The 14,709-nt window shown below is 38.6% G+C and overlaps 2 protein-coding genes across 4 annotated transcripts in view; both read left to right on the forward strand.

Annotated features, from left to right (window-relative positions):
- LOC108050690 (Down syndrome cell adhesion molecule-like protein Dscam2) overlaps positions 1 to 3,940 on the forward strand; it is a 94,360-nt gene extending 90,420 nt beyond the window's left edge. For 2 of the 3 annotated variants that reach the window (XM_017132473.2, XM_017132475.2), the window contains exon 9: positions 2,376 to 3,940. In XM_017132473.2, the coding sequence (XP_016987962.1) occupies positions 2,376 to 2,557 (182 nt within the window). In that variant the 3' untranslated portion in view covers positions 2,558 to 3,940. Of the gene's footprint in view, positions 1 to 2,048; positions 2,096 to 2,375 lie in introns of all 3 variants that reach the window. The other variant, XM_017132476.2, reaches the window with a different exon arrangement.
- Positions 3,941 to 11,614: 7,674 nt separating this feature from the next.
- LOC108050691 lies at positions 11,615 to 14,709 on the forward strand. Its single transcript, XM_044459415.1, has 4 exons — positions 11,615 to 11,936; positions 12,243 to 12,780; positions 13,079 to 13,974; positions 14,066 to 14,709. Exons 1-4 carry the CDS (start codon positions 11,717 to 11,719, stop codon positions 14,446 to 14,448), a joined length of 2,037 nt encoding a protein of 678 aa, XP_044315350.1. The 5' UTR covers positions 11,615 to 11,716; the 3' UTR covers positions 14,449 to 14,709.

Here is a 14,709-nt window from a genome sequence, read left to right on the forward strand (position 1 = left end):
TTAGCAACAAAAGGGAAAAAAGAAGGGCAGACAACATGAACAGCAGGAGGCGAAACACACTCCACAGCACTAAACACACACTAAGTGGATTTGTTAGATGTGAGGAGGGGATAAGGGGGTGAGGGGCTGAGGGGCCCAGAAGAATCGGGGGGAAGACAGGAGAAAGCCACTGGCCAAAAGGCAACAAATGATAAGCGTTTTAACCCCTTGTTCTATGTATGAGAAAGTGTTGCCGGCCAGTTTGTTTGTGTGTCGGTGGGATAAACTCATCTGCAATTTGTTTACTTTCGACGTTTCTGAAAAATTTACTAAAAAAGAATGGGTTATTACGAGCTTAGCATGGCAAAAAACTTGGCCAAAAGACTCTAGAAACAACACAAGCGCACACTCACGCTCACATGTGAGAATTTGCATGCAAAGACAGCTGGGCAAAAAAGGCAACAGTGCGTATGCTTAACGCAGAAACGATTAAGTTGTTGAGAGAGAGAGAGAGAGAGACTGAATGGAAATTGAAAAACAGCAGGAAAAACCACTAGCCAAAGGGGGCGTTTGGGTAACGTGGGCGTGGCACAATAAAGTTATGCGCATAATATCCACAGCTCACGTATTGGCCATAAAATGCGGACAGGAGATGAGAACCCAGGAACAGGAGCCAAATCTTCGAACAGTTGAAAATCTACGCAAGGAAATAGTTGGGAAAAAGGATTCTCTAGCTGGCTTCCCCCTTTCCCTTTCACTTTTTGGGTCAAGTTTATGCAGATGCCAAAGTGGAGTGGAAAAAAATCCTAGGCGATGGGGCGATGGCGACAAACGCGCTTAGGAATTTTCACACGACCAAGAAGCCGGGGAAAACGGGGTGCGGTTTGTTGGGGAAAAGCCAGTCGTACGAGACGGAATATGTTAAAGAGCAGTTGTTAGAAGGGATTTACGTTTTACATTCGGATGCACAGCGAGAAAAAGCCTAAGCTTGCTTATGGAAGTAAGTAAGTTTTAAATAACGAATTTAACAAAATTGACCAGATGCTAAATAAAATTGGCAGTAGCGACATTAATTTAGTTCAATGCGGTGATGATCTTTTTTGGAAGATTCCAAACCCTTAACACGTACAATAAATAATATTATATATACTGTCTTTCAAATAGCCCTGCAGTGAATTTGAGAGTGTTGCAATTTACAAATTATTATTTCTCAACATTATGGGTTAAAATATTTATCAGAAAATAATAAATCAGAAATGTTAAATAGGTAAATTCTTGTTTTTTCCTGTGCAGAAACAGGTCAAAAAAAGAGAGCCGGGAGTGAGACATTCACACATTGGTATTTGGCCAAAAAAGCATTTCGACGCGGCGATTTCGTTCTCGCTCCTCTTTTTTCCTTATTTTGAAATTCAAATTCCAATAAATTTTCCAACGATTTGGCACACAAAGCAATCCAAAGCAGAGCAGCCAGCAAAAAAAGACAGAAAGGGGGGCTTAAGTGTGGGAATGCGTGGGGGTTGTTAGTGCTGAACCCTTTGCCGGATTTGCATGGCCAAAAGAGCTGCGGATGCGCTTAAATATGCAACAATTTGTAGCAGACAAAGATGTTTGCCAAAGCGCTTCACCAGCCAAGTCCTTTGATTATAAATTAATGTCCTGTTTACCAGGGACAGAGAGCCTTCCCCCCAAATCGATGGCCAGCAAATGCCTCTAATTCGTTTACAATTTCGGGGGAGCGACAAACGCTGCAATCTGTGCTGCAATTAGATGTCGTTAGTAAGGGCAATCAACTGGTAAATTAAAACAATTGCTTTTTTGGTGCCCGGAAAGATAGCTGACAATTTAAAGCTTCGATAAAGTATAGTAAATAAGTTAACTCAATTTGATAGCAGGTTTTCAAGTCAAAATAAAATGTGTGCGTTCATTTTAAGCTAGACCTTAAGCATCAGCGTGTATTAATAAATCCCTAACATGGCTATTTTTATCTACTACTCTCACACATGTCTTGCCCACTCATAAATCAAAAAAAAACAAACCAAAAAACTTATATTCAAAAAACAAATCTATAGCGGACATTATACAGGATGTTACGCTCTAACGGAGCGCGCAGGCTGAAGTAAGTTAAAGTCAGCAAGGACATCATATGAAAATCGAAAAAAAAATCTAATTTCCATTACTGTGATGATGCAGAATTTTTAAGTTGCCTGGACTTAATTTTGTTTGCTATGATTTTTCAAGCCCAAGCACAGACAGCAGAACCCAGCACGCAAAAAACACACTCGCCAAGTGTTTGTTTTGATTAGCATTTTGTTTTTAATTGTTTGAGCATGACTTTGTTGCTTTTCCGCCTATTTTGGTAAACTAATTTAAACAATTCTCCCTCTTTCCTCCCTCAGATTCACCATATCACGACGTAAGCGGCCTGCCCAATCCCTACAACATGGAGCATTTGGAACAGGACGAGGTCCTGCCGCCGCAGCAGCACATGTCCCTCAGCTACGACGACAGCTTCGAGGGTGAATATTCGACAACGCCGAATGCCAGAAATCGTCGCGTCATACGCGAGATTATTGTCTAGGAAATTCTAGTTCGAAAATCGGAGAAATCAGCACTTAAACTATTCTCTAAACACCACTCACACTCACAAGCTAAATTCCATGATCATCGACTCCAAACCAACCATTTTTTTATTCTCATTTTTTACTTCCTGCTCGACTGCCAGCAGCAGATCTTTTGAAAAGTGGCCATTTTGAATACTTCTTTTAATATATTACTTCGATGTAAGCTTAGTTTGAGGAATACGACGAACGTGTGTTGAGTTTTATTGGCAACGAAACATATACCATAGCCTAGGCATTAGAGTTCCGGTCTATCATTGCTCTAGTTCAGCACTTTGTTGTCACAACACTCACTGAAAAGATAGGGAAACACTGAGAGAAATACAACCCAAAATACACACGGATTAAAACCATCAATGGACGAGCACTAAATGTTACGATTTACCAGGTAACATAGAGCTAAGTAGTAGTTAATATTAATGGTCATCTAGGTCCCAGTTGCAACAAACGAACTTTAAACTGTAAGGCGGAATTTCAGAGGGCAGGCGATCGAAAACAAAATCTCACTTTTCACCTAGGCTTAGGCTAATTAACTCGTAAGTGATTCTTGTTGGTTCTGTGCAATATTCGCGAGCGCAGATCCACAAAAAGTAATATATATACATTAACAGTACGACCTGCCACAAAAAATCAAGAAAAACCTAAAAAAAATCGAAACAAAAGGAAACAAAACTTACCTTAAATTAATTTTAAATTTTTAAATAAATCTGAGAAAAACTAAAAACGTTGCTTTAAGTAAGTTATATGACAAAAAACAAAAAAAATACTAAAGTACAGAAAACTTTAAAAAATTATTGAAAATAATTGAAAAAAGAGTAAGGTAAAAAAAAACAAAAATAATCCAAATCCTCCAATCATAAAACTTTAATTTAATTTACAAAATTTAGCAACTAACGAAACCATTATTTCTGTTTTCCATTTGTTCAAGCTTTGTGTTGAAATTCAAAATTTTAATTGTAATTATCGTTAAGCCAATTAAGAAACGATTAATTAAGTTATGTTAACCACGCAGACCTATTGAGTTATATATAAATGTTTTGTTTGTGCATTGCGTTGTGTTTTTAATCCCCTATAATGTGTTTTTGCAACTTTTTGACAATGGCACACACACAAATCGAGAAACGAGAGGAAAACATTTTTTGTAGCTAAGACTTAAATGTAAATACATATGTAATTTGTATATATTTACTTGACTTGCAAAGTAAATAAGCAGTAGCGGCAACTTAAATTAAATTGTAGTTAATTTTAATGAATTTCGAAATGAATTTAACTAGTAAGCAAGTGTTTAAGAGCAAATGCCACAAAATAAAGCGAATAAAACGAATTAAGAAACCTTAAACAAACAAGAAACAAATCTCGTTGAATGAACAAAACAAAGTAAAAACAAGCGAGCGAAAACGAGAATCTTTATTATATAAATTATACACTCTAAACCAGATAAGCGGATATACATTATATATATATATACATATACACGTACATTTACATCTACTTATTATTTGTAAATAAGTAAAGCATAATTTTTCATTTAAAAGCGCAAAACGAACCGGAATCCATTAAAAATATATTTCCAAACACTACAAAAAAGTGAGAAACAAAAATCAAAGCAGATTTTTTATTTAGCAAAAATATTTTTAAATATATATTTTGCAATTTGACTGACAGCAGTGGAAGTGGCACACAAAAACACAAGCGATAAAAACATGAACGAAAAAGTAGAGACAGAATTGTAGGCCTTCGGGCTGTTCAAACAATAAAACACTTTGTTAACTATTTTGTATGCATTTCTGATTTCATTCAATTCAACAAATTGCCACCCCACAGAACGGAAAAGAAAACATTAGCTAAAATATTTATGCATACACACAAACACTCTTATGCAGTCACACACATAAAAACAAAACATATAATATTTTTTTATTCAGTTTTAAAACGAAAGGTAAAAATAAAGCAAAACATCAAAAAACAAAGAATTTAAATTAAATGCCCTGCGTTCTGATTGGCTGGGATTGGTGCAGATATTAGTTTAATTGGTAATGTTGTCGAAATGGCTTCGGTAATTTGAAAAGAAAATATTGTTTTACCTGTATCTTTTCTCTCTGTGGATAGCTCCCCCAAAAACGGGACCTGCAGACATCAGCATTAATAACAAAGAACCAGCACCAGCTGCAGCTGCAGGCGTTGCATAATGTGCCATGTTTAAGTTGATTGGCACCAAATTTATAGCATGCAATTCGACTTAAGTGGCAGTGCAGCACTCCGGCACTCTGGCAACTCTGGTGGGCAACCCTGGCGCCGGAAGTAACACGACACTGACATTTTAATTTAGTGCCAAGCGCAGGACCTCCAAATCCCCATCCCCTCAACCATTTTCTCTTCCTGTTCATGTCACTTTGGCAGTTAAGCGTATGAAAGGAGTCGGCCACTTCGACTACCGCTGACAGCTGCAAAAAACGGAGCGAAATGCCTCCCATCCAGCTCGAAATCAAATGCTGACTTTGCTGAGTAGTATAGATATTTTATAATATTCTTATCTGCATTTTATGGCTTAAATGGTCCTTAAGCGTAAGTAACATTTTAAATTTAATCAATTTTATTAAATTTTCATTAAGTTGCAGCAACCTTTGTTTTATTTGGGGTTGAGTTGTGTCCCACTTTTCGCAATTTGTCGGTCATTTTGGCATTTCTGGAGCTCAAGAACAGGCTATCAGAAATTCCAGCAGGTTGTTGCGCAAACTCAGAGCCCAGCTGCCCTTAAATGTAGGCAATAAAATTGGAATGCTGCTTGCGATCCTGCGTGGCTATTTTAGTAGGCGTAACCATTTCAAATTTCATTTTTTTTACACCAGGCGAACAGAAATCCCAGTAAGCAGCTGCTTAGTTTTAAGAATTTATTTAAGCTAGCTTACAGATTACCAAAAACAACAGTTATTTTTTTTTGCCACCTTTTAATGCTCATGTTCGCCTGGTGCTTAGAATCAAAAATATCCCAATTAGCTCGACAAAATGGACTTCCACACATCATTTTTCTCTGCCAAATTGTTTGATTTCTGGATTTCATATACTAGGCGATCATAATCCATAGCAATAGCAACTCTTACTGGAAAACAAACGTAACGCGGCATTAAGTTATCATGCCTAAAAGTATGCATTAGTGTTATGTTTTTTAAGCTAGAAACCATAAGCCCAATGAAACGTCCATATTTTTGCCAAGTTTAGGAATTTAATGAAAATTTTTCTTTTATTTTAGCTAACCTAAGCTCAATCATTTATTATATATCGAAAATCGGCGAAGTACTAGTACATTTGCTGGCCAATGCACTTCTGCTCAGTGATGTTAAACTGCACCATCATTCCGAAGTAGGTGGCCTTGAAAGATCAGCTCGCAGATGGTGCTCGCCACCAGCAACATTTCAACCTTCTTTTGTTATGATGTTATGATGATGATAAGCAATATCGTCCGGAAGTCGCGGCTGAAATTCCAGTAGGCGTAGAGCGCTTCTTTGCAGATTATAAACAGCAGACCCTTTAAGACCTTTTGATTCTGAAATTGTAAAATGTAAATAAAATTTTGAATGCGGGCAATAACTTTTACTTTTTACTTCTAAGAATTAAATCGTGGCCAAACAGCAAAATACATTTACTACTTTTACTTTTACTATATCTGTACTTATACTTTTTATAGTGTTAGGGCTACGGCCTTGCTCAATATTATCTTGAATGCGACCATCAACCACGTTACCAACCACCCTCTGCCCAAAATTATACAACTTTCTTGCAGCCATTAACAATGCAATAAACAGAGAGGTTTAAGCAGTAAGTTCTCACCTGTAGGCTCTAAGCTGTTTAAATATATGTTTTTATGGCCAAAATCCGTAAAAATGCCACTCGATTTTTCAGTTTTTTAAGCAAAACCATTGGAAATAATGGGCAGATCTTGGAATGGCATTCCTCGTTGAATTCGTTACAAAATTTCCCATTTACCGGTATTATCAGCAAAAAAATTTTATTTCGGCCCAAATTTCAAAAAAATCAAGTGTTACCCCTTATGAAAAATGCGAAAATCGGTCAAAAAATAAATTTTGTCAAATCGACCTAGAATTGATAATATAGGTTCTCAGCTGCACGAAACAGTCATTCTTTTGGCTGTGCGTCGTATTTCGGCAAAATTACAACAAAAAACGCTTAAAAAAAGGTGTTTTAAATATATTTTGTTGATGGCCAAAGTCCGAAAAAATGCCACTCGATTTTTCAGTTTTTTAAGCAAAACCCTTGGAAATAATGGGCAGATCTTGGAATGGCATACCTCGTTGAATTCGTTACAAAATTTCCTATTTACCGGTATTATCAGCAAAAAAATTTTATTTCGGCCCAAATTTCAAAAAAAATCAAGTGTTACCCCTTATAAAAAATGCGAAAATCGGTCAAAAAATAAATTTTCCCGAATCAACCTAGAATTGATTGTATAGGTTCTCAGTTGCACAAAACAGTCATTCTTTTGGCTGTACCTCTTATTTCGGCAAAATTACTGCAAAAAACGCTTAAAAATGTGTCTTTAATATATTTTTTAATGGCCAAAATCCGGAAAAATGCCACTCGATTTTTCAGTTTTTTAAGCAAAACCCCTGGAAATAATGGGCAGATCTTGGAATGGCATACCTCGTTGAATTCGTTACAAAATTTCCCATTTACCGGTATTATCAGCAAAAAAATTTTATTTCGGCCCAAATTTCAAAAAAAAATCAAGTGTTACCCCTTATGAAAAATGCGAAAATCGGTAAAAAAAATAAAATTTGTCAAATCAACCTAGAATTGATTATATAGGTTCTCAGCTGCACGAAACAGTCATTCTCTTGGCTGTGCGTCTTATTTCGGCAAAATTACAACAAAAAACGCTTAAAAAATGTGTGTTCAATATATTTCTTTGATGGCCAAGATCCGGAAAAACTCAGCTCGATTTTTAGAAAATGAAAAAATAGCCAAACTTTTCAATCCATTGATATGCTTAAGAACCATTTAAGTCAATTAATGAACAAGAAGATAAGGTATTTAAAAAAAGAAAGTAGATTTACTTAACATCCAGGCAATAAAAATATGTTCCTGCTTTCTAGAATTACTTAAGCTTAATTGAAATTTTTAAAATTGTTCTAAAATTTTTCATAATATTTTAACCCATTTTTTCTCGCAGTCCCTGCCAGCGGTTGTGATCTAGCTGCAATTCGTAAAATATGGGCCACGGAACAAGAACAGGAGCTGTCACCTGTCCTATATAAGCCCACAAAGAGCCAGGGAACCACCCTGCCACCGCACCACACTGAACTGAACTGAACTGAAGCGAACCGCACTCATTCATTTATTCATATCTCGGTGGCGAAAACAAAAGCGGCGTATGGAAATTCATTTACTCCGCTCGGCTCCATCCTTAACCCCTGAGCGGCCGCCGCCCCCTTAACCCGCCCGTGACCAAGGGTGGCTCATCCAGCACGTAGGCGGCAACCGCCGTCAATTAAAGCGCACCGGCAGCGCCTAATTGGATTTATGCCACATTTATGTGTGTAGGTGTAAATTCGCGGAATTGCGGGGCTGTCGGAAAAGTCGTGCTAAAAATCAGCAGGATAATGAGCGAGGAACTGCTGCCATTAGACGCGGGAAAAACAGCCAGAACCACAAGCTTAATGCCTCCTCGTCCACAGCAACAATTGCAACTTTCAAGGACTTTAAATGAAATTACGCGAAAACTTTCGGACTGCCGTCAGAAATGGCAACTTTTCAAGAGATCGCCAGGCGGCGTAGGAACTGAATCCCACGATTGCAGCCAAAAGCACGCCCGCGGACATAATGAGTTCCATAAATTACCGCAAATTAAAGACCCGATGAGTAGTCATCCTTGAACGTAAGTGGATGCTACCTGGATTCCACACGATCAGAGGTGTCGAAAAGGAATATTCGAATTGTGCCTTTCATTAGATAAGTAAACATATATTGTTAGTTTTTAAATTGTTAGTTTTAAAATAGAATTTAACAATAAATGATTGAATTATTTGTAAAACATTGTTTCTGTTTAATTACATTTACAAAACATTAATAAAATGATAAAATGGCATTCATATTTTTTATTGGGGACTGTTATTATTATGTCTAAAATAAGTTGTACGAATAAAAATAACAATTTATTGATTATTTATTAATGGATTTATATATAGATTTATGTTTTTTTTAAAGACTGCTTTAAAAAATTCTTCTGTAACCTTATAGACTCCTGTTTGAAGCCCTATCGAGAGGGAATGCCCTATCCCCCCATCGACCATTATGTTTGTTTGTGTTCTGTGGTCATTGGTTTGTAATTAATGCGACCAGAAGCTGACCAAAGAGCGACTTGGCACGCCTACGGCCGCCTAATGTTGCAGGGGTCCAAAAGCCGTACCAAATCGCAAGAGTCCCCCGGCCGTCTGCGGTCGTGCTCCCTGGATAAAGAGGCATGTGAGGGGAACAGACAGCTCGTTGAGTGCTTTTGTGTTTAATTTTATTAATTATCGACGTAATCTTTGAAGTTTGGCGCCCTAACTCCTGCAGAACTTCCACATTTGGGGCCTCACATCACTCAGAAACAAGGCGCCTCCATTAATCGCGTTAACTTGAACGTGTGTGCCAGTTTTTGGCGCGAAATTCTACTACTCAACTTGGGGCGAAAGTTGCGATAAAACACAATTATATTGTGGCATATGCAAACGGAATGAACAGCTGATGAGAAAGTTAAGTTCTGGTTTATTGAATTAATATTTCATTTAGTTGTTTTGTGGCGTAAATCTCTAAGAGAAGGTTTTAAAATTAAAATTAACCTTTTACATTTTAGATAAGCGTAAAGACGAGAAAACGGGCCTTAGGTTTCGGATCTGAATTTGGAAACCGGAAATTTCTTACACAAATCAAACTTGTTTGCAAAAAAACAAAATAACTATAAAAATACGCCAATGCGTAAATGATATTTTTTTATTACAAGAACATTGGACTTATCAACAATACTGCATGTCTTGTTTAAAGGCAGCGAAAAAAACATTTTCACAAGCACCAGGAGCGGTCAAATTTTTTTGATCTCTCAAAGATAAATGAAAATATAAAGAGGCTGGAAAGACTTCGAAGAAGACAGATAGCTATTCAAACCAAAATGGAGAGCCAAACGAAGGCCCAACTGCAGGGTCGCCATATCATAATAAACAGCTAAATTGTACTTATACTATACAGTATCCTATTCAGATACATTTATTCATTACACGTTCTTTAAAACTTTGAATTGAAATGATTTTTAATTTCATAGTACATATGTATTTAAATATTACAAAAATATATGTTTGTTTCCACAGTAACGGATTTAATTGACTAACTGTTTTGCCATGTGAGGCTTTTTTCCGGAACTTAAAACCATTAAAAAACTGGCCTCGGGACCATTTTTCTTATTGGCGGACCCTTCCTGACAACAGCTGCTCATTTGCTGCTAATCCTGGCCACCGATTGGGCTCTTTGGACCTCTGAAAGGAATACCCACCATCCGAACCACCTTCATTGCTAGGCAACTAGACAGCCAACCGGCCGCTGGTTGGGTTCCGTAATTTGAGCGCAAATATTAGAGTTTCAAAACCACCGGCAAGGCAACAGTGGCTGGAGCCGCAAATAAAAGAATAATAATAATAATGAGCAAATATTTAAGCAGCCAGAAACTTATCAGAGAAGCGGCAACACTAAGAGGGCGGAACTCACAATCTTCCTACATGTAAAAAAACGAGACAAATTATTCATAATTTTATAAAATTCATATAAATATTTGTTTGATATCTTGTTACATAAACCAAAGGAAGTATGTGGGCAAAAATAAATGTGGTTTATAAATTAATGGTGATAACTTTAAATAAATAATAACATATATATATTTAATTTATTTTGATGGTGACGGCTTTCTTATGAACACTTGGAAGTGATAATATAAAACAAAATAAATATTATTAAATGAAAGGCAACTATGTAAAGCAATTCCATATTAGTTTTATCTTTTTTCTCTATGTGTCCGTGAGTTACCCTTCGATGTTAAGAGTCTGATGCCTAGAAACCTCGCTTAGATTCCACCACCATTCACCATCCACTTTCCTGTTTCACTGATTGTAATTATGAATGAAATTTGAATTGCTGATGGGGAATCGGGGAAACGGAGAACGGGAATTCTCTACACTTTCCGTTGCATTTTGCCGGACACGTGGCAGCTCCTGATCCCCGGTCACGTGGCCTTCGCCACCCCATTCCGCGCTCATCGGAAGTGCCAATAAGTAGTTGTCAATATTGACTGATTATCTCGACACGGCGAAAGTGGGGGAGATTTTGAGAGAGATGCGGAGACGGCGACCGTTGTGATTGCGAGTTGTTTGAGACTTAAGCGGAAGTAAACATAAATCACAGCAAAGGACCCCACCCTCGGCAATTATTTCCAGGATTTTCCAGGATATGGCCATAATTTAGGCTGCAAGGCGACAGGAAGAAGCTGCTACCATTTAGTTCCAGCTCCCCGCAATCCATTCTGACAGGAGATGCGCATAACTGCATTTGTATAGCGACTCAAATCGAAACTGCAATCCCAGTTTGGTGAAGTATCGTAGGAATAAACTAAACGATGATTTTTTAAACCATCTCGGGGACTTAGATCTCTTGTGAGACTTAGATCTCTTGTGACATAAGGTCCACAATCTCAATTTACACTTCTTAACAGTAAACTTAAATTTATTTGTCAAAAGGAGCGGGGGCAGCAGTGGCTGAACATAAAAAATACATTTTTTAATCAATTTCAAAACATTTCGAAATAATAAATACACAATTCCAAGAAAAAAGTGGCAAAAAAATGTCTTACTACAACAAAGAATAAAAGCGAGTTTAATGAATGAACGATAAAGTGCTTATCTTCAGGCGCTCTTATGAGAGCTCCAGAGGGCTGAGCCTCTCAACGGCCATCGTTACTCGAGAATTATCAGTTCTGGGGATTCAACAGTTCAGTGTAACGAACAGTTGCTTAGTAGCTCTCGATCGCCGCTCAGTCTTCAGTCAACTTTTTAATACAAATATCAACTGCATTCACAGCAATGGAATTTTTCTGGACTCTGCCATTGCTTTTGATATATATTATAGATCAGTCCTATGGACGATGTGAAAGAAGTGTAAATTTAGAAAATGGCTCCACCAGTTATCGATTGAGGAATTTAATTAGATTTCGGTGCGATCGCGGGTTCACGCTGCAAGGAAGTCCGCTGCACAGCTGCGACCGTGATGGCCGAGTTCGAGGAGAAAAACCCTACTGTGCCAGTAAGTGCCAAAAGTGCTATAACAAATCGGCTTAAAATGTAACGAACTAAAAAAAATCGTTAATATTTTATCAAAAACAAAAAATAATTTTAGGATCAAGAAATCCTGAAAAAATTTGAAACATTTCTTAATAGCAACACCGTGCAGATATGTTATGTATGAGACATTATCTATTGTAAAAATTGTGGTAAATTAAAATAAGAGTTTAAAATTAACAGGCGCGCTATATAAAAAAGTTTTAATGACATATTGAATTGATAGACTAAATGCAAATTACTGATATCCCTCATATGTTCCATCTTTTAGGGGATGGTTGCGTGGGTATTCAACAGACGGAGAATGGAGTTGTTATATCTAGTGGCTTGAGCTCGGAAGTCATGTGCCGAGATACCTTTGTGTTGGTGGGCAATCGAGTTGCCTACTGCGATGGAGAAGTGTGGAACACCCAGTTGGGAACCTGTCGGAGAAGTAATTACACAGGGGACCATTCCTGTGACTTTGAGAGCGATGATCAGTGCGGTTGGGAGGCGGAGGCGACCTTCCGGCGACCTTGGCGGCGGGTCAGCGCGGTGAACGATATTCACTCTCTGAAAACCGGACCCCACCACGACCACACCTTCAGAAGCCACTCCGGCGGACACTATATGCGCATGGAGACCCAGAGCGGGGCCTATGGGAACTACCACTTTATGTCGCCGATCTATCCCAGATCCCTAAGTCTGAAGACCGCCTGCTGCTTCCGGTTCCACTACTTTATGTACGGAGCGGGCGTGGGCAGTCTGGTGGTGTCCGTGAAACCCGTCTCGATGCGAATGACCGAAATGTGGAACAGGTTCAGGGCCAAGTGAGTTTCTCCGCACCGGATGCGCAATTCGATAAAGGCGTGGCATGCAGAGCGATAAAAAGGGGGGAACTTATTTTCATTTCATGACAAGATCGAGTTTAGCTGTAAAGTTCTTGCTGCTTGCTTTTATCAACTTCTCTTGATGTAATTCATCCCGAAACTGGGAGAAAAATACATTTTTGATGTTAAGACCTTGTGAACTGTAAAAGCTAATGCTCTATGCCAACCAAATGTAAATAGAGTTTCTCGCTTTTCTTATAAAAACGTTTACCCAATAATTCTATTCTCTTCTCCCCAGTTTCAGCAAATTCGAGGTGGAAGGGCAACAGGGAACCCAGTGGATAGAGCACACGATCGCCATAGATGAGATGCAGGAGGATTTCCAGGTGATCTTCACAGCCACGGATGCGAGAGCGCAGTTCGGAGACATTGCCATCGATGACGTAAAGCTGATGACAGGCAGCGATTGTGGGGCAAATGGATTTACCACCTCTACCGAACCACCGGCACCACCGACAGCCAGCAGCGAAATGCCACTGGTTTGGGATATGATGAGCTGTACGGGTCGATGCGGTTCCACGAATTTTGGTTCCACCTTTAACGATGGACATGCCATCTTGAGTTGTGGCTGCGATGATTCTTGTCTCTTAATTGACAATTGTTGCCTAAACTATTTGGACGAGTGTGTTAATGGGCTCGACACAACGACTGATGAAGAAGTGAGCTTTACAGCAACCACTAGCACCACAAAGAAACCAACAACGACAACAACAACCAGAAGAACAACAACACCAACCACTACCACCACAACAACAACACCAAAGCCAACAACAACTACAACAACTACAACAACAACACCAAAGCCAACCACAACTACAACGACATCAACAACAACTACAACTGCAACACCAAAACCAACTACAAGTACAACAACAACACCAAAGCCAACTACAACTACAACAACAACACCAAAGCCAACTACAACTTCAACTACAACAACAACACAAAAGCCAACAACTACTACAACAACAGCAACAACCACTAAAAAACCTACAACAACGACGCGGAAAACGACCACGTCAACAACATCGACTTCGACAACACCCAAGACAACAACTACAAAGAAAGTGTTGACAACAGAGAAAACAACCAAAACAACAACGCCTTCAACTTCCAGTTCCCCAAAGATTGCTGGTAAGAATAGAAATTTAATTATCTATTAATTTTTTTAATATGACTCGAAAAATTAAAATGTGAATTCTAAATAACATTTAAAATCGACCAGGAATCGGAACCGCCACAACGCCACCACAGAGGAAGCGCATCACTTGGAAGGTTGATCCGCAGGACATCGATGGCCACACGGACACTAACGAGAATACACCCAACCCAGCTTTAATAGCGTTGTACCTACTTGTCGGCGTAGTCCTTGTGGTTGTTCTGGGGAATATCACACATCGCTGGCTAATCCCAAACGGTGGTACCAGACCCCACAACGAGACGACCGTAACTTTCAAGAAGGCTATGCAAAGTCTGAGAAAACGAAGAGGCCATTTGCGGAATCGGAACACAAACAACATGGAGCACCCATTGTGCGATACCGATAACGACGACGATGATTATTTTGAGGAAACAGGCGTGGACATACGCAATGGGTCCGATCTATAGGGGTGCGGACGTACAAATAACCAATAAGAAAGGGGACCAAAGGACCCCTATCTAAGTGCCTATTATATAGGGAAATATAAACAAAAGATGGGCGTGGCCATTGTAATGTCCAATGGAACCGATGGATGTGAGGTTGCGGGTCATAAAAATGTACCGATAGCGGAGGAACTGAAAGGCCCCTATCTGAATTGCTAGTGCCCAACAAATTATTTATATAAGAAAGTAAAAAAAATAATATATTTAAAATACGAAAAATTTAAA

The sequence above is a fragment of the Drosophila rhopaloa genome, unplaced genomic scaffold, assembly GCF_018152115.1.
Source record: "Drosophila rhopaloa isolate 14029-0021.01 unplaced genomic scaffold, ASM1815211v1 contig_2, whole genome shotgun sequence".
Taxonomy (NCBI): Eukaryota; Metazoa; Arthropoda; class Insecta; order Diptera; family Drosophilidae; genus Drosophila; species Drosophila rhopaloa.